Here is a 24,883-nt window from a genome sequence, read left to right on the forward strand (position 1 = left end):
AACTGCTGAGTGGAGGGCGGTGCCCACCTCTCCTCAAAGCTGGCAGCCCCAGTCTGGACAGTGGCCTCTGGCCTTCCTCCTGTCATCCTGAAAGGAATGAGCTTTGAGTCGTGGGCAAATCGGTCCTAGGGTAGTGAGCCAGGCCTCTAGGGCCCAACCCTGGCCTCTTGGTATGATGAGGCCTAGTCAGGCAGACAATTCTAGGACCCTGGGTCTGGACACTACTCACCAAGGGGGTCAGGTAGGGGGGTGCCAGGGGGGCGGGTTACACGCAAAGCATGCTGGGCCCCCTTGGCGGGTGGGTGGGGGGAACAAAGCTGGCATCGAGGCCTCAGCTAAAATTAGCTGCTTCCCTGCGCGGGAGCGAGCATGCCTGCCAGCCGCCCAGATCGCCGCTGCCTCGGCAGGCCATCTGTCACCACGTTTTTTGCTAAGTCCCCCAGGGCCCCCTAGCTCTAGCCACCCCCAGGGGCTAGAAGGACTCTGCTCTGAGAATGTTGCTGAAGAGAGTTCTTTGCTGCAGCCCGGCTGTGTGACCTCGGGCTAGGTCTGTCCCTCTCTGGACTTGCATACGGTGAAGGGTCTCTTGAACACTGCCATCTCAGGTGCTCCTGCGGGTCCTGGGGGCAGCAGGGCGATAGCGCGTGGTCCATTCCCTCCCTTTGAGCTGTTGCACAAATCCAGGGTTCTAAGGTAGTCCAAGTGAGGTTGAGGGTAAAGGTGAGGGGGAGGACAGACTTCTGTCTGATTCCTTGGTCTTAGCTTAAGGCAATCTGTCCTCTATCCACCAACACCTCAACACTCCCACCCCACAGCTCCAGGCTGCCATAAAGAAACAGTCCCCGTGGGAAGCCAGGCAAGGGAAACAGGGTTCAGCTGACACTGGTCTAGCTAGGGGGGTGTCCAGCTCCTTAGTTATTCCCCTCCCTTCCCGTTGTTCTGCATGTGCCACGTGATCTTCTGAGGCCAGCTTTATAGATGGGGGGGCTGAGACGCAAGGAGAGGAGGGTCCTTGAGGAAGCAGCAGCAGAGAATGGAGCCCGCCGCCACCCTCCCTTCTCCAAGGCTGCTTCCTGACCCCAGCACTTCCTTGGCCTCTTCTCTCTCCCTTAAGCCAAAGAGGCTGAGCTGCTGCTCCAAGGTCACACAGCTTGGCTTGGGAGGAGCGTAGACTTGAACCCGGGCCTCTTGGCTCCTGGCCTCCCTCACCACTCTGGCCAGCAGGCTGGGCCTGTTCCCCAAGTGAGTCATGCTCCTGGACTTTGGCCTCCTTGTCCCTATCCCTAGTTCTGTGGCCTGAAGTTTGGAGAGGGGGCCTTTATAAGGAAGAGGGACAGCCTTCCCAGCCAAGGGGGGCTCAGGCTGCCGTCCTGCTCCCTCCTGGAGTTCGTTAGGAACAGCACGGGAGCTTGGGAAGGTGAAATTTCCTGGTTGTCTGGTGCCCGGGTGGTTGCCTCCCCAGCTCGTCTCTCAGCACTGCTGCTTGGCTGCTGGGTTACCCAGGCAGGAGGCCACAGTACCTCCCCTCCCGGTGTCCAGGGAGCAAGGTCACACCCAGAGCCCTGTGTGCCTCCACCTCCTCCTGGGGCCAGTAGCGTTTGTCACTGGGGCAACGTGTGGCTGTGCCCGGTTCTAGCATTGCTGGGGTGACATTCATGCCCTGTGAGCTGTGACGCTTCTGCAGGCAGAGGACAGACAGCACCACCCAGGCTGGCGACAGTGCTGGAGGAGGGATGTGGGTGGGCTGTCACCTGTCCAGAGCAGGCAGAGAGGGGGTGTGGTGTCTAGATGGTGGGGGTGGGGAGGCTCAGAGAAGGACCAGGTTTTGTCCCATAGGGGGGGGGGCTGTTTCGGGACACTGTATATAATAGGTTTTTTGCACGTCACACATCCTATTATTGGGTAAGAGGTGCCTGGTAGTAGTTACAGTGTTGTGCGGGGTGATAGCTGGACACCCATCTTGTGTCATCTGGGGGTATCAGATGTGACCATCCTCACACTTTCAAGTAAGCAACAGGTAATGTGCTTAGTTGTTCCCGTAGGGGAGGTCGTCAATGACCAACACCTGTCTCTCCGGCTGTTGTGGGGAGTGGCATGTATGATATCTCATGTTGTTGGGATGACCCATGAGTTAGGAGCTTGTCTCTCACCCTAAAGGACAACATACTGCCCTGTGGTGTGGAGCTTCCCCATAGAGATCACAAGGCCCCCAAAAGGCTGGCCAGAGGAACTAAGGAAGCACAGTACAAGGTGGGTGTCTTAGTGTCACATGACCTACCTTCTGACCCAAGTGCCAGCCCTTGGGACTGTGCCCCAGGAGAGAGGACCCAGTGTTTTTCAGGTGGTGTGGGAAGGGGTCTCTGGGGCCTACGCAGGTGTGTGACTGAGGAGGTGCTCTAGACAGGGTTTGCATGAGGGCTGTGTCCCCACAGGCCCAGGGACCCTGTTGCCTGCCTCTTCTGCCCCTGAAACTGTTAAACTAATTAAGGCTGTGGAGCCGCAGGATTAATCGGGGCAGCTCACGCGGGCTGGGGCTCAGGTAGTCGATTAGTGCGCCGCGGAGGATATTGGATTTCTGAACCGCAAGTCAGCACTATTCGGGTCTGTTATCTCCAAGGCTTGAGGGTCAGCAGGCAGGAGGCTCAGGCACTGGCTGCCCCCGCCCGCCCGCCTGCCCGCCACCCGCCTGGGCATCCACTTCCCTGCCTATGAGGCCCTCACCTCGCTTTCCCGCTCTGTCCACCACATCATCTTCAGGCTGCCTCCCTGGGCTGCTGTGTCCTGTGTCTGGGGCCTAGCCCAGCCTGCCTCCTTGTCCCTGTCCCCCCACTGTCTCTGTTCACCTTTCTCATGCCCGGCCTCTGTCTTCTGTCCTTGTTTCTCTGTCTCTCTTCCCTGCAGCCTCTGGTGCTTGCTAGAGAACGCCCCCCCCCCTTCTCTCTCTTGTGTGGTCTCTGCTGGTGTCTGCAACCAGAACAAATCTCCCCCAGCCAACACCCCCGAACAAGGAGGCCAAAGCAGCTAATGGGAAACATGTGACTCTGCCTTGCGCCTGGAGCACCGTGAAGGGAGCCTTAGTCCCAGCCCAACCCTGCTCCCCCTTGCCACATCCCCTCACCACACAGCCCCCCTCTCCAGCCTGAATGGGTTCGGTTGCATGTTCCCTAGTTATTTATTGGGGATGGCATTGATCAACTGGAGACTATCAGGATATGGAGGCTCTGAGGGCAGCCACTCCCTAGGTCTCCTCAGCCCTGAGGGCCGGGCAGATCCCATACGGACTCTTCTCTCACCCACCCACCCACCCTATGTAGGAGAAGAGGGCCAAGATTAGCTGAGCTATGGGGTCCTGGATGGGGGCCAGTCAGTCACTAGGGTTGGGGGGCTCAGGCCACCCAGAGTCCCACCTTTTCTACCTTTCTGGGCCTCTGGGGGACTGTGGAGGTGGGGGGGCTCCACAAGGCTGCTACGCTGTATTTCTGTGCCCACCCAACCACAGGGAAGGGGGGGACGGATCAGAAGGAAGCTCTGGCAGGTTGGAATTCTTCTCTGCCTGTGGATAAATTGTCCCTAATCCAGGCTTGGGGAGTTGTCTGGCTCCTACAGAGAGAGAGAGAGAGAGAGAGAGAGAGAGAGAGAGGAGAGAGAGAGAGGAGAGAGAGAGAGAGAGAGAAGCCACACTCAGGCACTCAGGAGATAGGGAGTGAAGAGGGGAGCCAGCACACGCCACACACAAACAGTGGCACTCAACACAACCTCACAAAGGTAGCACACCAACGCTGAGGCACCATTGTGCTGACAGGCACGTAGACCCTCTCATGTGTTGACGCTGACGCCCAGCCACGCTGGCACAGATACATCATGGGGATACATCATGGGATAACTAACCCAGGGCCCCACCAACATACCCAAATACATGGTGTGCATAGACTCACAGTGGTAAGGTCACACAAATCCACGCATGCAAAGACACGCCTGCACGCACATGCTGACCGTGGCAAAATAGACCCGCAGGGACACTGTGACCAGTCACGCCGGCACACCACGACCCCGAAAGCCCACAGAAAGGGAAGGCAGAGGTAGAAGGTAGGCGATGCTGATCCGCGGTGACACCAGCGCCTGCGGTCACAGGCCTGGAGATTGGGAACCTGCAGGGACAGCAGAGGCTCAGCCGCCCGCCCGCCCGCCCCCACCCTGCTGCCAAACGCATCCAGAGAGCTCGGAGGCAGGCAGGAGCTGCTCTGGCTCCTGACACAGTGAGATTGAGCGAGACGGGCACAGTGTGTACACACACAGGCACACTCACAGCTGGGCACACCTGTCACAGGCTCAGCTAAATACACACAGGGAGCTGAACAGAATAGAAATTTAGATGGTGCCCGCATCAGCAAGTATAACCGAAGACGCTTGATTCTGGCAGACACAGGCCCAGACTCAGCAATACACCAGTCATTACCGATCAAACACATGATCCCACACGTGTGTGCAAACTTATTTATTGTGGTGCTGGGAGTGGAACCCAGGGTCTGGTGCATGCCAGGCAAGTGCTCTGCCTCTGGGCTCCACCTGAGCCCGCTCACATGCACAGTCCGACATTGGCACATAGAGAGAGGCATAGCAGGCAGAATAGACCGAGCAGTCCTCATACAGGTGTGTGCAAGTACTCATGACTGAAAGTCACAGCTGTGCATTTACACAGGCAAAGGCCTCACACGTGCACACTAGCAGGCAACCAGAACCTATAAGCTTCCGTGAGGCTTGTTCCTTAGACACACACACTTACACCCAGGCTTCAGTGCAGACCTCACGGGGCCAGCCAATGGGCGGGAAGCAGGGGAGTGGTGAGAAAGGCCATGATTTAAAAAAAACAAGAGGTGTAACCAGTTGCTGCTGGAGATGGGCAAATGCCAGCTGCATATGCACCTTCACGAAAGTGAGCATCCTACCACTCAGAACAGCAGCCCACACCTGCACAGTCACAAGCCCCACCCCCTTCCCTCAGGCTTGCTCCCCCTCTCCTTTGTAAGGTGTACCTCCCCGTTTTAGGGATGAGAAGATGGAGAAGCATAAAGGATACTGGTTGAGGGAATTTTGCCAAGGGATGGTTCCCTCCTCTGTCTCTCCTGTGGGCAGCGTGTGCACATATTTGAGTACCTAGACATGCAAAGACGCCTCTTCCAGACAGGAGCCTGGGGTTGTAAGACACAGGGACTCAGGGATGGAGAGATGGCTCACAGGTTAAGAGCACTTGTTGCTCTTGCTAAGACCTAGCTTCCATTCACAGTACCCATATAGTGGCTCACCACCATCCGTAACTCGAGTTCCAGCGGATCCAACCCCTTCTTTGGCCTGTGGTCATCGGGCATGCAAAACACACAAAATATAATAATTAAATATTTAAAGAATTGCAAGGGGGTGGAGAGGTACTCAGTTCTGCAGCGGGACAAAGTCGGAGCGGGCCCTCCTGGCTCGGTGGCCTTCTGCCCGCTGCCTGCATCCATGCTTATCTTGGGCGTGCTGTGTTTGCCTCTACAGATGGGAGCTTGCCCGATTGTCTACTCATCGGCCTGGACCCCAGAGCCATCCCAGCTGAGTGTGTGCGGAGGGTCCCAGGTGAGGGGCACCACTCGGGCCTCTGCAGAAACCGCCCTGGAGAAGCTGATGCTGGTGGAGACAGCCCTTTCCTGCTGAGCCTTGCCTCTGCAAAGCCTGCTCAGGTAACTGTGAGCGAGGCGGGCCTGGGACAGCGGTTCGGGATCTCAGCCTAGGCAGAAAAGAGAGGCAAGAGAAGCCCTTGAAGTCAAGAAGCCTTTAAGTCTAGCTTATTCGACCTTCCCATCATCCAGGAAGGGGAATGGAGACTTGTGGATAGACAGTGAGTCTCTCAGAATCCTGCCCTCTAGCCTGAGGACTCTTCCCTGTGCCTTGATGACCTGAGAGAACTGGGTGGAGAAATGGGTTGTGACGTTGACCAGGATTCAGGGCAGAGGTGGAAACCAGAGGGCCTGATATGTTCAGCTGATTCCCCCCACCCCCATGACACCCCTTACAGGAGTCTTTGGAAACAGAGCTAGGAAGCCAGGATGAGGTACTGGGAGGGTATGGTAGTCCAGGTGTGACTGCAGCCGGCTAGAGGGCGGGGGAGTGATAGGACCCATCTTTCTCTTGACCCAGGCTAGCCCACCCAGGCTCCTAGTCACAGAGGCCAGGTGGGGCTGCCCTGCCCTATAGAGGCAACTCCCTGAACTGACACACGAAGCCTCAGGCTCCAGGAAGCTCCTTAGCAGTTTAGCCTGCTGGGAACCCCACCCAACTTCCAAAGGAGCATTCCTGAGGTCTGCATGGGGGTTGGGCCTCCAGGGATAGGAAGGGTGGGGAGGCAGGGCTATGGGAGGATGTGCGCCTGTAAGTGCACGGGTTCTGAGTTTGTGTGCAAGCAGGTGTGCGGGGCTCTCTGTCTTTAGTGCATAAGGCTGTGTGTCCAAGAGTTATGTAAGTGGTCTAGGCTGGGGGCATAGTTAAGAGCTTCCTTCACATGCGGTGCGCCGTGGTGGTGACTGTACTGGATGTGGGTCCTGTGCAGGTGTGGGTCTACCGGGTTGTTTTTACCACCCAGGGTGCCTCTGGAGAGGTGTGTGGTCAAGACTCAGATACCCTTGGGTGGGTTTGGTGTGTACTTAGGGTCCGCAGTGCTAGGTGAGGTGGCGTGAGCACATGGCTTCCATTGTGCTTTGGAGGTGGGCTGGGCAGGACTTGAGCTGAGCTGGGCTCAGCAGTGCCCAGCCTTGTGGCCAAACTGCTGAAGTCACTTCCTTTCCAACAGTGACTTTCCAGGAGGAGGAGTTCTTCCGACCTGGTCGGCAGCAAGGGGCGGGGCAGAACTGGCTCTCTCTGGGGAGGGACGTGGGCGGGGGTGGGAGAGAGGTGGGAGGAGGTGCTAGTGGTGCTGGAGGAGGGAGTCCTCTGGGAGACCGAAGGAAAGACAAGGACAGGAGTCTGGAAGGGCCAAGGGCAGGAGGGGATGGGGGTGGAGTGGGCGGGAAGCTCAGTCCCTGGGTGACCTCGGAGGGAGGAAGGGAGGGCTGCCAGTGGGGTGACCCTCCGGTCCAGTGAGAGCTGGCAGTGGCGTCCACACACCTGGCACCCAGGGCAGGGGGCTGGCAGGGGGGCGGTTCAGGAACAGACCTGCTTGCCAGGTGCCCCACTCTGGACAGGAAGAGGGTGGGCGGGGGCTGCACAAAGGAGCTCTGTGTGGCTGGGGATATGGTAGGGTGGGGTATGCGGTGCTGTACTGAGCTGGGGTGGGGGGGAGCTGATGGCTGGGGGGGCGGGGCAGGACCAGCTCCCCTTGGGGCATCAGTGGCTCCGAGGGGACACCTAGTGGTCAGGGGAGGTAGTGCATCATGGTGACAGGTAAGAAGCTAGGATAGGTTAGAACTGGTAGTTAAGATAGTTAGGGGAGGCGAGCTAGGCTGAATCTCTGGGTGGTGAAGCAGTTTGGTTTGGAGGATCCCAACAAAACCAAATTTACACAACAGCAAAATTGAATGGCATGGCTGTGTGTCCTTAAGGGCATGACTAAGCCTCTCTGTGCTCACATTTAAAAAAATAAGTGACTGGTTCATTGTTTTGCTATGACCTGGGGCTGGAATCTGCTTGCCAGAAGATCTGCAGGTTGGGTGGGCACTAAAAAGGCTAAAAAGAAGAGAAGACCTAGAGGGTGATACCAAGTTCCTGAGAGGGAGGGGGGCTGATCCTGGGTAGAAGCGCCTCGGTGGAGAAGAGAGGTCCCGAGGAAGGTTTCAGAACAGCAGTGTTTCCCACTGCTGGGAGGCCAGGGACATCCTTGGGCCTTCAGACCAGCTGAGGGAAACGGGAGGGGGAGTGCACGCAGGCTGGAGCGAGGGTCATGAGGCCGGAAGTGAGAGCTGGGGCTGGCAGCTTGGCTCCCCTGGGGAGGTTAGGGGTGGGTGAGGGGGAGGAGGGCTGGGGAAGGGGTGGGGTGGTCACAGCCGCAGCGGGGGAGGGTGGGGCTGGGGATCAAGGATGTGGGCTGCTGCTTCCCGGCACTGTGCTCTGCAGGTTGGGGCCCCCCTTTCTAGCCAGCTGGTGTCCCTGTGGGCAAGCTCAGACACTGACCCGGGAACAGACACGCAGACAGAGGACCCTTTTGACTTTTCATTCACAGGCTTGGGCTAGGTAATACCTTTGAGAAGAGGCCAAGAGAATGGCTGCCTGTCGGGGTGTGGTGGGGAAGGGAGCCAGCTGCTTCCCTCGGATCCTGAAGGCTGCAAAAGAGCAGTGGACAGTCAGGAGGATGTGGCCAAAGGTCTGCATGGGTGGGTGGAGCAGAAGCAGCCACTGGAGAGGTTTGTCTCTTCTGCCAAGATCACACCCTCGGGCCCCCGAGTGGGAGGCCTCTAGAGCAGGAAGGCCTGCCGAGCCACACCCACAGCAGGGAAGGAATGGTGGCTGCTGGTAGGTATCTCTGAAAGCCAGGTCCAGCTTACTGCTAGAAAACTGACTCGGCCATTCCAGAGTCTGAGCTGCTGCTTCCATACTTTGAGGCAGGGTCTTATTCTGTAGCCCTCGCTGGCCTGGAACTCATTCTGTGGGCCAGACTGGCTTTGAGCTCACAGAGACCTGCCTGCCTCTGCCTCCTGAGTGCTGGGGTTAAAGGCGTGCGCCCTTGCCTGGCTTTTCCTACACTCTGAAGGTGTTCTCTCTTCAAAAATAGCCGTGCTAGCTAAACTCGCTGGGTATGGTGGTACATGCTAGTGCTGTCAGCACTGGCCGAGGCAGGAGGAGAGCTGCAAGTTTAAGGTCAGCTTGGCCTGCATAGTGATTTCTAGGTCAGCCACAACTCCCAAGTAAAACCTTGTCTCCCAGAAAGAAGGGGAGGGGGCTGGAAATGTAGGTAAATTGGTATTTGCCTGCCATGCACAAAGGCCTGGGTTCAATCTCCAGCACCCACAAAAACTGGGTGTGGTGGTGTACCCTGTGGTCTCATTAAGGAGGTGGGGTCAGGAGGATTACAAGTTCAAGGTTATCCTTGGTTGCACAGCTGCCTGTTAGGCCAGCATGGTGCACATAGAGAATTCCAGGTTACAGTGCGTGCGTGCGTGTGTGTGTGTGTGTGTGTGTGTGTGTGTGTGTGTGTGTGTGTGTGTGTGAAGGGGAGAGAGAGAAGCAGTGCTGGGCTGAAAGGGGTACAGGTCCACAGCGAGGTATGGGAGAGTTAGCAGGTGTAGTGGAGGCAGAAGGATGAGGCCTGGGACAGTGGACAGAATTGGAGACTGACCTGGATATACAACAGAAGGGTCCTTCATGCACCGTTTGTGGCCTCAAGTGAAGACTCCTAAGCGGTCTTGTCTTCGGTGAGATGGCATGAGAGCACAGGGTACCCACGGGGGGAGCAGATCATAACGACAGCTTCCCAGATGTCCCTCAGATGTGTGAGTCAGGCCCTCCTGGACTAGGGCCTGGGTATCTGGACTCTTACACAGCGCCTCCACTCCCCCGGGCTCAGGGCTTGGAAGCCAATGGCTTAGATAATTTCAGTGTTCCTCCCAGCCTTAAATTAGACCACGGCTCTAGAAGGAGCCTTTCCAGAAGTGGCTGAAGGGTGGTTGCAGAAGCCGAGAATGGGAAAGAGGCCTTGGCCTTAAGAGATGGAGGAACTCTGCCTCTTAACAGCTGTGTGGCTTCAGGCAAGTTTCACAGGGTCTCTGGGCCCGTTTGCTCTGCAGCTCCAGGATAATAAGCCGTGCATGCCTCCTGGGTTGCTGTGAGGACTCGGGGGGTCTTGTATGTGGGCTGCCACGTTCTTTCTGCCCACTACTCCTATGGGCTACATTCCTTTCCAGATGTTGAGAGATGAAGTGAGCGGAACAGACAGCCTTGCCCTGGTGACGCTTAGAACTCAGTGGATTGCATATCGCTGCTTACCAAGGGGGCCCACAAGAGTGTCCTTTCCCACAGTGTCCTCCCCCTGAGTCAGCCCTGCATTCTCCCTATGGGCCGGTACTAGGCAATATGGCAACCTGTCCATAGAGCATAAGCCGATGATCCGGCGGTGCTAGTTCAGGACCAAACAATGGGCAGGGATCCGAGGCTAGACTCTGAGACCCTTCAGCAGTTGGGGCTCATGCAGCTCACTGAGGTCCTGGTTCCTGCTCAGCTCTGAGTCTTCAGGCGCCTTTGGGAGTCAGATAGGCCTGGGTCTAAGTCCCAGCTCTGCCCTGACCAGCTCAGAATCACTCCGTAAATATTTATGTAGCATCCATAGCTCAGGCTCTGGGGTCAGAGGATACAGCAGTAAACAAGACATGTGTGATCCCTGCCCCTGAAGAACCCACAGTCTCGAGGGAGACACACTAAATAGCCAGTCACACAAGTAATTGATTACAGTTGTGATAAATACTATGAAGGTGAATTAGATGGGACTCACTCTAGGAGGCCAGACAGGGGCCGGACAGAAGGCTGTGAGTAAGGCAGGACTTCAGAGACAGATGAAGGTCTTCATTCTTTCTTTTCTTTTCTTCTTTTTTTGGTTTTTGAAGACGGGGTTTCTCTGTGTAGCCCTGACTGTCCTGGAACTCGCTCTGTAGACCAGGCTGGCCTCGAACTCAGACCACTTACTCTGCCTCCTGAGTGCTGGGGTTAAAGGTGTGCACCACCACCGCCGCGGCCCAACTCTTTTCTTGTCACTGTTCTTCCCTCTGCATCTTTGTTGGGTCTAGAAAAGAATAAGGAAAAAAACTCCATGAGAGACACACACGGTGGTGCCTGCCTGTTACGCCCGCCGTCCACTGCCCTGTCTTGAAAGACGGGGAGTGACGAGGTGTCTCGGGCGCCTGACAACCTGAGTTCAGACCACGGGACCCACAAGGAGAGAACTGACCTCTGCAAGTTGTTCTTTGACCTCCATGCATACACATACACACACGTACACACACACACACAATCACACACAATTAAAATAAGTTTTAAAAAAAATAAAATGTAATAAAATAATAGCTGAAGCTTGGCAATTCAAAGCATTGGCTGCTCTTGCAGAGGATCCTGGTTCAGTTTCAACACCCACATGGTGGCTTACAACCATCTGTAACTCCAGTTCCAGGAGATCTGATGCCCTCTTCTCAACCTCTGGGTACCAGGGCATGCACAAGATACACACACACACACACACACACACACACACACACACACACACACACACACATCTGTGCAGGCAAAACACTCAAACATATAAAAATATAATTTTTTAAATGCGATAAACATGTGCTATTGCAGATTTGGGGAGCTTCGAGCATCAGGAGACGAACCTTTCCTGGATGGCTTCTTTGAAAATGGGCAGGATAATAATTGATTTCTGTGTGGCAGGAAGGTTAGATGAGATAATCCATTAAAGTGCTCAGCCTGGGGTTGGTAATAGGAAAGTGTCCCTCAAGTACAGGCATTTGCTGTCAGCTTCCTGGTGGCTGCTGGACCCTTGATCCTAGGTATTGCCTTCACTTTTCTTTGTAGCTCTTAGTCTACTACTTATAAAGTCACTTAGGATTATCTGTTCATGTCTGACTACCCAGGCCCTGTGCAAAGTAGACATTCTGTAAATAATGAACATATGAATGAATGAATGAATGAATGAATGAATACTACTTCATGTCTGAGCCTCCATTTCTTCATCTGCAAAATGGGGTTATTAATAGCCCCTACCTCACAGGATTGGTATGAAGAATTAAATGAAGCAATGCCTGGACAGCTTCCAGCCCAGTGCCTGGCGTGCAATGGGTGCTCACTAAACCTGAGCTGCGGTGGTCCTTTCCAGGCGCTGTCCACATCCCAAGGCCTGGGCTCAGGCCGAAGTTGCTCCACAACATCCCCAGCTGACAGCCAGCGACTGGCCGAGTCCCCAAGCACGGGGGCCCTCTGTTTACCAGGTCAGACATGAGGGACCTAGGGTGGCATCTGGAAAGGGGTGGGGCTGTGTGCGGGTAGCAGGGGTGGAGTGTGGACCCTAAATCATGCGGAGCATTCAGATGTGTTACGTGTCTTGTTGCCCACAGAGATACCCAGTGTGACAGCCCAGGCGGCAGAGCCGAGGGTGAGTGCACCTTGGGGAATGGGGATGAGAAGGGAAGATGCTGTGCCTAATGGGTCAGTTTTACGTGACGTGGTCATCTGGTCCGAGACAGGGATGCTATCCTCTCTGATCCTATAGCCTATAGAAGGGGGTCATGAGGAGTTTACTGTGTATACCTGATTGGAGACCTGCAAGCAGTTGGGGCTTGGGCCAGGGGCTAGAACATAGAGGGGCAATGGAACTGTAGAGAATGGTCCAGGGCCTTAATAGGATATGGGAAACTGAAGATGCTCAGGGAAGGACCTCCTGTCTCTCCTTTCCTGGCAGGTTCTGGTCCCGGCTTCTCGCACCCTCATGTCAGCCCCGGCCCCGCCCGGCGGCCCTCGGAGGACAAGGTCAGGATGCGTGTGAAGCCCCAGGGCCTGGTGGTGACTTCCAGTGCCGTGTGTAGCTCTCCTGACTACCTCCGAGAGCCCAAGTACTACCCCGGTGGTCCCCCAACCCCCCGGCCCTTGCTTCCCACCCGGCCCCCTGCCAGCCCACCTGACAAGGCCTTTTCCACCCACACCTTCTCTGAGAACCCACGCCCACCCCCACGCCGGGACCCCAGTACCCGGCGTCCACCAGTCCTTGCCAAAGGAGACGACCTGCTACCCCCTCGGGCAGCCCGGCCTGTCTCCCAGGCCCTCTGCCCCACACCGGCCCCAGACAGCAACTCCCTCCGCCACTGGGACAACGGCCGTGTGAACCTGCGTCCAGTGGTGCAGCTGATTGACATCATGAAGGACCTGACACGGCTGTCCCAGGACCTGCAGCACAGTGGTGTGCACCTGGACTGTGGTGGGCTGAGACTGAGCCGCCCACCCGCTCCACCACCCGGTGACCTGCAGTACAGCTTCTTCTCCTCACCCAGCCTGGCCAACAGCATCCGCAGCCCTGAGGAACGTGTCACCCCTCACGCCAAGGCAGAGCGGCCCAGCCACCCCCTCTATGAACCTGAGCCCGAGCCCAGGGATAGTCCCCAGCCTGGCCAAGGCCATGGTCCTGGAGCCGCAGCCACGGCCACTGGTCTTCCCCCAGAGCCGGAGCCCGATGGGCCTGATTACTCGGAGCTGGCAGATGCGGATATCCTCAGTGAACTGGCCTCCCTAACTTGTCCTGAGGCCCAGCTCCTGGAGGCTCAGGCCCTGGAGCCTCCGTCGCCGCAACCTGAACCGCAGCTCCTGGACCCCCAGCCCCGCTTCTTAGACCCACAGGCGCTAGAGCCTCTAGGGGAAGGTCTGGAGCTACCACCCCTGCAGCCTCTTGCTGATCCTCTGGGGCTGCCGAGCCTGACTCTGCAGGCCCTAGATACCCTACCTGACTCCCTGGAGTCCCAGCTCCTTGACCCCCAGGCCCTCGACCCCCTGCCCAAGTTGCTCGATGTTCCTGGGCGACGTCTAGAGCCCCAGCAGTCCCTGGGGCACTGCCCACTGGCTGAGCCCTTACGCCTGGACTTGTGCTCGCCTCACGGTCCCCCTGGGCCTGAGGGCCACCCCAAGTACGCCTTGAGGCGCACCGATAGGCCAAAGATCCTATGTCGCCGGCGGAAAGCCGGAAGGGGGCGGAAGGTAGACTCAGGACCTGAAGGCCGCCTGCTTCCCCTGCCCATGCCCACGGGGCTGGCAGCTGCCCTGGTTGAGCCCCCACCGCTGCCACCACCCCCACCACCTCCCGCTCTGTCAGGCCCAGGCCCAGTTCCCGAGCTGGAGCCCGAGTCTTCTCAAACCCCAGTGATCCCCACCCGCAAAGGCAAGTGCAGGGGCGTGCGGCGCATGGTGGTGAAGATGGCCAAGATCCCCGTGTCACTGGGGCGGAGGAATAAGACCACCTACAAAGTCTCTTCCTTGAGCAGCAGTCTGAGTGTGGAAGGCAAAGAGCTGGGCTTGCGGGTGTCGACAGAGCCCACCCCATTGCTGAAGATGAAAAACAATGGCCGGAACGTGGTGGTGGTCTTCCCGCCAGGCGAGATGCCTATCATTCTCAAGCGGAAGCGTGGCCGCCCTCCCAAGAACCTGCTGCTGGGTCCCGGCAAGCCCAAAGAGCCGACCGTGGTCGCTGCTGAGGCTGCCACGGTGGCGGCGGCCACCCTGGCCATGCCCGAGGTGAAGAAACGCAGGAGGCGAAAACAGAAGCTGGCGTCTCCGCAGCCGTCGTACGCGGCGGACGCCAATGACAGCAAGGCCGAGTACTCTGACGTCCTTGCCAAGCTGGCCTTTCTGAACCGCCAGAGCCAGTGTGCCGGGAGGTGCTCGCCACCCCGCTGCTGGACACCCAGTGAGCCCGAATCGGTGCACCAGGCCCCAGACACCCAGAGCATCTCTCACTTCCTGCATCGCGTGCAGGGCTTCCGGAGGCGAGGAGGCAAAACGGGAGGCTTTGGAGGCAGGGGCGGAGGCCATGCAGCCAAGGCAGCCCGCTGTTCCTTTAGTGACTTCTTTGAGGGCATTGGCAAGAAAAAGAAGGTGGTAGCAGTGGCGGCCACTGGGGTGGTGGGTCCCGGTCTCACCGAGTTGGGGCATCCACGCAAACGGGGCCGAGGGGAGGTGGATGCTGTCACCGGGAAGCCCAAGCGCAAGAGGCGGTCCCGGAAGAATGGGACTCTGTTCCCAGAGCAGGGCCCCAGTGGCCCAGGCTTTGGGGAGGCAGGTGCCGAGTGGGCTGGGGACAAGGGTGGTGGCTGGGCCCCTCACCATGGGCACCCAGGAGGGCAAGCTGGCCGAAACTGTGGGTTCCAAGGGACTGAGGCCCGGGCTTTTGCCTCCACTGGACTGGAGAGTGGAGCTTCAGGCCGCGGCAGCTACTATGCGGGTGCACCCTCGGGCCAGACCGAGCTCAGCCAGGAGCGCCAAAACCTCTTCACTGGCTATTTTCGCTCCCTGCTTGACTCGGATGACTCCTCTGACCTCTTGGACTTCGCCCTCTCAGCCTCTCGCCCCGAGTCCCGGAAGGCATCGGGCACCTATGCGGGGCCTCCCTCCGGTGGGCTGCCTGCCCAGCGCGGGCTCGCCACCTTCCCAAGCCGGGGAGCCAAGGCTAGCCCGGTGGCCGTGGGCAGCAGTGGAGCTGGGGCAGACCCCTCCTTCCAGCCCGTCCTGCCCTCCCGCCAGACCTTCCCACCAGGTCGGGCAGCGAGCTACGGGATAACCCCAGCCACTTCAGACTGCCGGGCGGCGGAGACCTTCCCCAAGCTGGCTCCCCCTCCTTCAGCCGTGGCCCGCTCACCGACAACCCACCCGCCTGCCAACACCTACCCGCCTCAGTACGGTGGCTATGGGGCAGGACAAAGCGTGTTTGCCCCAGCCAAGCCTTTTTCGGGCCAGGACTGTGCTAACAGCAAAGACTGCAGCTTTGCCTACAGCAGCGGGAACAGCCTTCCTGCCTCGCCCAGCAGCGCCCACAGCGCTGGCTACGCCCCGCCGCCTACTGGGGGTCCCTGCCTGCCGCCCAGCAAGGCGTCCTTCTTCAACAGCTCCGAGGGGGGCCCCTTCTCCGGGTCGGCCCCCACACCCTTGCGCTGTGACAGTCGGGCCAGCACCGTCTCCCCCGGTGGCTACATGGTGCCCAAGGGCACCACAGCTTCTGCAGCCTCTGCCGCCTCCTCCTCTTCCTCCTCCTTTCAGCCCTCACCCGAGAACTGTCGGCAGTTTGTGGGGTCTTCTCAGTGGCCTTTCCGGCAGGGGTATGGAGGCCTGGACTGGGCCTCGGAGGCCTTTAGTCAGCTCTACAATCCCAATTTTGACTGCCACGTCAGCGAGCCCAACGTGATCTTGGACATCTCGAACTACACGCCGCAGAAGGTGAAGCAGCAGACCGCCGTGTCCGAGACCTTCTCCGAGTCGTCCTCCGACAGCACCCAGTTCAATCAACCCGTTGGCGGTGGTGGTTTCCGGCGTGCCAACAGCGAGGCCTCGAGCAGCGAGGGCCAGTCCAGCTTGTCCAGCCTGGAGAAGCTCATGATGGACTGGAATGAAGCCTCGTCGGCTCCCGGTTACAACTGGAACCAGAGTGTCCTCTTTCAGAGCAGCTCCAAGCCCGGCCGCGGACGGCGGAAGAAGGTGGACTTGTTTGAGGCCTCGCATCTGGGCTTTTCAACATCTGCCTCGGCCACTGCCTCTGGCTACCCGTCCAAACGGAGCACCGGGCCCCGGCAGCCTCGGGGTGGCCGGGGTAGCGGGGCGTGCTCAGCCAAGAAGGAACGAGGTGGTACAGCGGCTAAAGCCAAGTTCATCCCCAAGCCACAGCCAGTCAATCCACTGTTCCAGGACAGCCCAGACCTTGGCCTGGACTATTACAGCGGAGATAGCAGCATGTCGCCACTGCCCTCCCAGTCAAGAGCCTTTGGCGTGGGAGAACGAGACCCCTGCGACTTCATGGGACCCTACTCCATGAATCCATCTACGCCTTCCGACGGCACTTTTGGCCAAGGCTTCCACTGTGACTCTCCCAGCCTCGGCGCTCCCGAGCTTGATGGCAAGCATTTCCCACCACTGGCCCACCCACCCACAGTGTTCGATGCTGGCCTGCAGAAGGCCTACTCACCCACTTGTTCGCCCACGCTCGGCTTCAAGGAAGAGCTGCGGCCACCGCCTACGAAGCTGACTGCCTGTGAGCCCCTCAAGCATGGTCTTCAGGGGGCTAGCCTGAGCCATGCAGCCCAGGCCCACCTGAGCTGCCGGGACCTGCCTCTGGGCCAGCCTCACTATGATTCCCCTAGCTGCAAGGGTACAGCCTATTGGTACCCACCGGGTTCAGCTGCCCGTAGCCCGCCTTATGAGGGCAAGGTGGGTTCGGGGCTGCTGGCTGACTTCCTGGGCAGGACGGAGGCTGTATGCCTCAGTGCCCCTCACCTGGCTAGCCCACCGGCCACGCCCAAGGCCGACAAGGAGCCACTGGAGATGGCCCGGCCGCCGGGTCCACCCCGTGGCCCTGCTGCAGCCACTGCTGGCTATGGCTGCCCGCTCCTTAGTGACTTAACCCTGTCCCCTGTGCCAAGGGACTCGCTGCTGCCCCTGCAGGACACTGCCTACAGGTATCCAGGCTTTATGCCACAGGCACATCCTGGCCTGGGTGGGGGCCCTAAGAGTGGCTTCCTGGGGCCCATGGCGGAACCTCACCCCGAGGACACATTCACCGTCACCTCCCTGTAGTACCAACTGAAGTGCCGACTGGACCACGAGGTTTTGTTCCTGGGTGAGTCTGGGGGATGTGTGCACAGAGGGCAGAAACCTGGGGGTAGGGAGCGGGGGTGAGGATGCTTGGCCAGGGGGAGAGCTGTTTGATGAGAGGGAGGGGGGGGGCAGGACTGACTGGCCAGCAGGAAGGAAGGACTCGAGATTAGAAGGTGAGGAGCTTGTGTGGGGAACCCAGTAGAATATTCAGAAGTCCTGGTCATCGGAGTGGTAGAACCATAAATTGGGTAAGACCAAGCCTTCACCCCCCTCGTTCTTGCCTGGGTAGGAAACACCACTTCCCTCTTCTTAAGGAAGGCATTTGCCTCACCCTGGAGGAAGGACAGAGTGGGCCAGTCATCCACTCAGGGCTCTCTAGGCTCCTTTGGTGTAGTCAGTTTGCTTGGCAAGAACTTCACAAAATGGCCCATAGGATTCTCTCTCTTGTCCTTTTATCCTCAAAGGCCTTTCTTAAAGATTGAGAGAGGGACTCACTGACCTTACACTCACAGGTAGGCCACCTGCCCTGCCCCCTCAGTGCTGGGATTAAAGATGGGTGTCACCACGCCCAGACTCTCCTTGGGCTTGATGTTGGGTCCGTGTGGTCAGGCCCCCGTGGGGACAAAGACAGAGATGTGCAGAACAGTGTCATTTCTGCCCCAGGAAACTGTTAACCAAAGGGCCTGTCCAGGTAGAGAGACCAGTCCCTTTCCTCAAGCCAAATGCTTCTCCAGAGTTCAATTAAGTAGTCTGAGACACTCGGCCATCATTCCCGTCAGGTGCTATCTATGCCTTCGTGGTTGAAGTCTGCTTTAGTATTTTCAGGAAAATCAAAGGCGGGAAATGTTGCCATATAACTGAAGAGAATCGTGGGGTTAGAAGAATTATCTTCTTTTACAACCATTTATTTCAAACGACAGCCACAGCTAGACCCATTCGGGGCAAGAGATCTGCCACGGAGTGGGCCAGATGTGGCCACTGGCAGTGGAGGAGCTGAGAGCTTGACTAAAGTCCTTGTCACTCCTGCTGCCCCAAAGCCTCCTGGGTGTTTTGCTTCCTGGTGGACTAGCCTGTCATCCCTGCTCTGGAGAGGCCATTCGAGGCCAGGGTGACTCAGGGTCCTGAAGTAGAGTCAGTGGAAACTTATGACCCTCCCACTTTGCCAGCCCCCAGCTGCCCTGGTGCCTGAGGGTGGCAAAGAGCCATTATGAGAACCAGGAGGCCCCCGGGGAACATCAGTCCTCGGTTGCCTTGGTTGAACACCAGCTTGTTACATGTTGAGCTCGTGCCCTTTCCTGGCCTCTGTTTCCCCATCTGCTTGAGAAAACTGACTTCAGTAACCTCTTGGGCTCTCACAGGTCTGGATGGCAGAGGCAAGGCCTCAGGTTTTTTTTGGGGGGGGAGGGGAGCAGTGTGTTTTCCTTCCTAATGAAGCCGGGCGAAGATTAAAATGGCCTTCCATTCCCGGTGCATCTCACTGCCAGTAGCAGGGCCGCAGATCTGAAGCAGGCCAGGGAGAAGCTGCTTAGGGTTTAAAATGTCAAACTCTTGATCCTTCTCACCGGAGGGGAGATGTCTCATGGATAATCCAGAAATGTGAAATAATCCCAAAACCGTTCCTCCCAGACTCTGGGATGGAAAATGAATGTGTGGGGGCTGGGTGTTTGGGCAGGTCACAGCTCAGTGCAGTGCATAATGGAACCACCCAGTGAGGCTTGAATGCGGGAGGAGCTGGGATACCATCCAGCCCCACATTCTAGCCTGTTCCCCACCCAGCACTGGGAGTTAGCAGGGACACATGCAGTTCCAGAGACATCTGTGTAGCCCTCCCCACGTATCAGGCATCGGAAGCACCACAGACGAGGCGCTTGCTCCTTAGAGAGGGCCTCCGGTTCCAGGGAAAGACACTAGACACAGAATGGCCCAGAGCACTTGGTGGTCAGAGCCATGGGGAAGGGTGGCGCAAGGCCTACTGGGAGCTTGTGAGAGCCTGCAACAGGCTGCCCAGACCAGCTTACAGCGGCTACCAGCAAGATGCAGGCCTAGCTGTTGGATGGGGAAGACCATTCTGGGCAGAGGGGACAGCAAGCAGGGTGTACCGTCCTGAGGAGGGGAGGAACTCGGCTCTGAAGAGCTGACGGATGAGCTAAGCAAGGGCCAGGCAGGCAGAACCAGATCCTGTAAGACACCGCAAGGAATTTGAATCATTCCAAGATGGACGGGGAGCCACTGAAGGCTGTACCACAGCGAACCCGGGCAAGTGTTGAAAGAAAGGAGACCCGAGCAGCCAGCCATGATGGTGGCTTGGACTAAGGTGGTCTGGGTAGTTTCCCCTCCTTAGTTAGGATAGCATACAAGCACCTCCGTGGAGGGCGACCCTCTCATGCCAATGGTGAGAGTGAGAAAGGTCGGAGGACACGGGGAGGAGAGTGGCGAGGAAGTACGATTAGTAGAGGGCGTCCCATTGTCCACGGAAGGCTTGAGCAGAGGATGACGTGCTCACTCACAACAGGTAGCGAGCAGCGTTAGCGCTGGGCACTGGGAAGCCGTAGTTCAGTTCAGCTGCTCATCTTGAGCCCTGTCCCGTTAACCCCGTGGCAGGCGCTGGGGAGACAAAGCCGACATGGCTCCTGTGTGGAGATCAGCATCCGTCCCGGGAAGTTAAAACAAGCACACAGAGAACCTGGAAACACCGGGTAGGACATGGCAGGTGCCCAGAGTCAGGGAGAAGCAAAGAGTGCATCAGAAGTCATTCCTCTGTACACGTCCGTGTTGTCCCTTTGTGTGACACTACCCCAGGGACTGCTCACAGCACCTTGGGCAGAGAGTATGTTCTTGGCTTTCACTGGAGACGTAAGGAAGCAGGCACAATCAAGATCTGCCCAGGAATCTGTAGTTTATAAAACATGGAGCCATCCCTGGCTTTCAAAGCTTGCCACATGGCTGCTCGTCACCCACATGTCCGGCTCCTCGGCTCCCTGGTTCCGCAGCTGCAAAATGATGGGTGACATTAGGTGAACCTATGGTTCTTTAGGGGGCTGAGTTTTTGTTTTAGGGGGCCGGGAGTTGTTTTTGTGAGACAAGGTCTTGCTATGTTGTAGCCCTGGCTGACTTGGAACTTGCTTCCTCCTGCCTCAGCCCTGTGAGGGCTGGAGTTACAGGCTTGTATGTACCACTGTATCCAGCAGGTCTAGCATTTTAGATGAATTTTGTGGATGTGTGGTAAGAAGCTGAACTTGAGCTTGAAGAAGAGACGACATGATGTGGAGCTAGGGAAGGCCACTGCAGGCAGGGGGGACCAAGGGCAGAGGCAGGTGTCATCCCCGGGAGAGCTGGGCAATGAAAGGTCAGAGGAGACAGCGAGGAACGTGTGCCCTGAGTGCTGTCGCTGATAGCAAGTTAGGGACAGGTCAAAGGAGGGGGGCCTCGGGCCCATACAGGCATCTTCTCAGGTCCCTTAAATGAAAAGCAGAGCTAGACAAACTGGCTCCATATTGGGACCCTTGAACCAAAGATCAACCACAGCAGCCCCCGGGAACAGAGGTGAGCAGGTGGGAAGGGCCCGCATATATCCAGGAATCTCTAATCCTTTCCCCTCCCTACCAGCTAGCTCTTGGCTCTAAAACTGAGGCCAAGAGAAATGTCACAGGTCCTCCCAGGTTACACCAGCTGGGACCTGACGGGAACAGGAGGCAGTTTCCAAGGCCACCATCCAGCCAGGGTCAGCAGGCATGCCCAGGCCTGGGCCAGGCCCGGCTGCTCTGGGCTTTGTCTCTCTGAGTCTTGAATCCTTAAGAGGTCACTTGATCTTGCCTCTGGCTCTGAGCAAGAGGCCTCATGTCAGGGCTCAGCCAGCCCTGCCCTGCTTCCTCTGAGTTCCAGGTTTTCTCCCTTTTCTGAGGTCATCCTTCTGGTCTGCTTGCCTTCCCTGCAGCCATGTTTAGGCCATGCCTTCTTGTTCAGAACCCCCACTTCTTGGAAATACCATCTCTCTATGAGCATACCTTCCGCTGATCCTCCTCTCCCTGCACCCCACATCCTTGGTAAAAGCAGAGCTCCAAAACTGGCAGGCAGTGGCTAGGAGTGCACGTCTGTGGTCACACATAGGCCCCTGAGGTGGTTCCGTCCCTTACCAGCTAGGTGATCTGGTGACTCACGTAACCTGGTGAGTCACATCATCTCTATCTCTTGTAAGAATTAAGGGGATTGACATGTAAAGCCCTTAGCCCTGGCCTGGCCCACAGGAAAGCACCTACTTGGTGGCTGGTAGATGGGTGGATGAATACCTTCCCACAGTCTGAATTCTGGGTCCCCAGTTCAAGCTGTGTGAGTCATCCATCTCCAGCCCCTGTTCCTGACCTTTGCTTGACCTTTGCTCCTGCCCTCCTACAGGGGTCTTGTATTCTGCTGTGGGCCTGGAGCATTTGGAAACCTTGAGATTTCCCTGGGGCTGGAGGTGGAGCTGAGTGTGAGGAGTGCTTGGCCTGTTGTGCACAAGACAGAACTCGGGGATGAGGGACAGGCTAATCGCGGTGCTCTTTGTGTTAGCCACTGGGCTGAGTCCTCCTGGGGAGAGGTGGAGACAGGGATGAAGTAAGCTCTACTCCAAGGACCTTCCAAACGGCTGGGTCAGCTGGAATCCTGTCCACACAATCTGCAGTCTCTCCCCAGACACAAAGCCCCCGAGAAGCCTTCCTTAGAACTTGAGAGCGTTTGCCCTGGGTAGCTCGGTCTGTCGTGTCCCTGCTGTCTTTGGTGCCGTTGTGCCTGGGCTGGGGAAGTAGATGAAATCTGTTGTGTCCAGTCCACATGAACTCTGCACTGGCCAGTATCCTGTGCCCCAGACACCACTGACCCACAGGCCTAATGGGCTTGTTTCAACCTCTACTCGAGTACCATGTCCAGGGAAGGTACCACAACTCCTCCAGGAGGAGCGAGGGTCCTCTCTGCCAGCCCTTTGGAGCTACATAAGGAAGGCAGCAGGGCCTTCCTGGAGGCTGGAAATGATCCTAACAAATTAGAGACTTCAGCAGCTAGAGCCCTGCTCAGCCACCTGGGTCTCCGGCCCACCCCCGCCCCAGTCCGTTCTGCCCATGGTGGCCGCCAGAGTGCTGGTCGTTCAGCATTTTTAGATGCACGATGTCTGGAGCCCCTAAAATATTTATTGGATGGATTGATTAGAGCACATCTGCTCTTGCAACCCCATGCTTCACACCTTTTGATTGTATCCTTCCTCTCCAGCCTTCTTGTCTACAGAATACAAGCCTAACGGCCCGGTGTGGCGCAGAAGCTCTTCAGGCTTCTGTCCTGGCACCCGCCCGTTTTGCAGCCCCACCTCACACGCAGGCAGAGTCGGGAGGGAACCTCAGAGAGGTCTCTGCAGAAGGTGCCCTTCGCTTTGCCCTGGCCTGGGTTGCCCTCTCCTATCCACTGTGGTCTCCCACCTGTCACTGCCAGTCTCTCCCTCAGGCGTCACCTCCTTCGAGAAGTGTTCCGTGATCCTTCCCAGGCACAATCAATCTCCAGCTCTTTATGCATCCTTGACAGCCCTTTCCGGGAATGTCCCCAGCATACCATCAATTCCTTTAGGCTAGTTACTCATCTTTGCATTGTCTCCCCAACTCCAGTATCTCACCATTTTGGGTGTATTTCAGGTGTGTGTGTGTGTGTGTGTGTGTGTGTGTGTGTGTGTGTGTGTACATCAAGTGTGTGGAGGTCAGAGGACAACTTTTAGGGGTCCCTTCTCTCACCATGTAGGTTCTGGGCATCAAGCTTAGGACATCAGAGTTAGCAGTTAACGAGTCCCCCACCCCCACCCCCCAGCCATCTTGTGTGTGTGTGTGTGTGTGTGTGTGAGAGAGAGAGAGAGAAAAACAAGCTAATACACTGGAAGAACTAGGAGAAGAAAGGTCAGCTGAGCATGGTGGTTGGTGCATGCCTTCAACTCCAGCAGCACTCAGGAGGCAGAAGCATGTGGACTCTGATTTCCAGACCAACCAGGGCTACAAAGAGACCCTGTCTCCACAAAAGAACAGGATGAGGAGTGAAGGTTCCCAAATCTTCAGGAAGTAGTCCTAAAAGCGGTGCGTAAAAGCACGGGTGTGTCAGTGAACCTGTCAACTCTCAGGACCAGCTGGCTTTCGGAGGGAGGCCTCCAAGCAGTGGGACTCCTCCTAGGAGCGACAGAAACACTGAGTGACAGAACAGAGTGACTCTTGGGGAGCACCAACTCCATCATCCTTGCCTTTGGCATCTGCTTTGGCTGCGTGTCTACATCATCAATGACGCCTGTCCTTACATAGGACATTCCCTGCAGGGAGGGTAGAGAGAGACATGTGTACGTGTAAAGGGGTACAAATGCGGGTATGGGGATGAGGACTTGTTCTCTTGGGACAAGATGGAATGGGAAATGGGAGGCGTAGTCACAGCAGATTGGTGGGAGTCTACAGGTAAGAAGCCCATGTGGTTACACAGTTAAAAAAAAAATAACTTTATCAAAATCGTAATACTATGTGGTAAACTGAGTTCCCAAACCTAGATGGAATCTAATGTTCAATACCTCAAAATAAGTATGGTAGGTCTCGGTGTCCGGGAGCAGAGGAGGCTCCCAGAGCCCAAGTTCAAGGCACAGATTTTCAAAAGTAGAGGAGCTGCCCCGCACCCCTGGCCTCTTTGGTTCCAGTTGGGAACCTCCTGTGACCCTTCACTGACCCCCTAGTGGTATTTCCGCCTATCAGGTGTAGTTTGAGCCCCACAGAAATACCTTGTACATCGAGGTACCTCATAGGCCTGATAACCTGAAAATGCCAGAGAAGTAGCTTAGTCTTCATGCAGTTGGTTTGTCCTTTGACCCCTCGTGTCTGGGACACCTAAAGATCTCTCTCATCACCTGATCAAACTCTTTGCAGAAGGAAAAGTGAGGCCTACAGAGGGGAGGGCCTCCCTCCCTGTCTTCTCCCTTGTGTGACACTGAAATCCTCTTCTGGAGGCAGACTGGGGGAAGTGGAGGTCAAGCCTGAGCACACACCCTAGCAGGAAGTGGATGTGAATCATGGTTGCTCAGCGGAGGCAGGAGTGTACGCTCTGTTTCTGGGGAGAATGGCTCTCTGGGCAGCCTGGTGTCTGTATCATCTCTAGCACTTTGAATCTCTTGCCCAGGCAAAGACCACTGAAGTCCCTGGCACCTCAGTTGCTAAAGCCGCTAGAGTGTGAGGACGCAGGTAATGAATGTGACTCTGAGACTCCTCGTGAAGGCACAAAAGGTTGCACCTTAGTAAAAAGTGCTCAGTGTCCTGGGGTCGGGCACATACTGGAACCCAGGGCTCAGAGGTACCACACACAGGTCTGTGCTCCAGAAGAACAGAGTGGAGAACAGCAAGTGCACTGGTAGCTATGGCAACAAGGCATTCTAAGGAGGCATCCTAGAGGTGTGTGAGAGAGAGCTGAGCTGGACACCCTGACATGCTGACCAGCCTTAGATCATTCAGTCCACACACATGCGCCATCCCAGCATGCTGAGCTCTGTACTCGGTGGTAAATTTAGAGCTGCAGCCTTCCTTCCCAGACTGGACTGAGTGCTCCTCCTCTT

The 24,883-nt window shown here is 57.0% G+C and overlaps 2 protein-coding genes across 4 annotated transcripts in view; one reads left to right on the forward strand and one right to left on the reverse strand.

Moving 5' to 3' along the window:
- Sytl1 (synaptotagmin like 1) overlaps positions 1 to 24,883 on the reverse strand; it is a 268,723-nt gene that overhangs the window by 63,903 nt on the left and 179,937 nt on the right. The gene's annotated exons all lie outside the window — the stretch shown is intronic.
- Ahdc1 (AT-hook DNA binding motif containing 1) overlaps positions 1 to 24,883 on the forward strand; it is a 66,697-nt gene that overhangs the window by 38,104 nt on the left and 3,710 nt on the right. Inside the window, exons 3-6 of the mRNA XM_028888119.2 lie at positions 5,536 to 5,717; positions 11,712 to 11,942; positions 12,069 to 12,106; positions 12,413 to 17,317. Coding sequence (XP_028743952.1) covers positions 12,487 to 17,274 — 4,788 coding nt within the window. The 5' untranslated portion in view covers positions 5,536 to 5,717; positions 11,712 to 11,942; positions 12,069 to 12,106; positions 12,413 to 12,486 and the 3' untranslated portion in view covers positions 17,275 to 17,317. The remainder of the gene's footprint in view (positions 1 to 5,535; positions 5,718 to 11,711; positions 11,943 to 12,068; positions 12,107 to 12,412; positions 17,318 to 24,883) is intronic.

The sequence above is a fragment of the Peromyscus leucopus genome, chromosome 2, assembly GCF_004664715.2.
Source record: "Peromyscus leucopus breed LL Stock chromosome 2, UCI_PerLeu_2.1, whole genome shotgun sequence".
In the NCBI taxonomy this organism is placed as follows: domain Eukaryota; kingdom Metazoa; phylum Chordata; class Mammalia; order Rodentia; family Cricetidae; genus Peromyscus; species Peromyscus leucopus.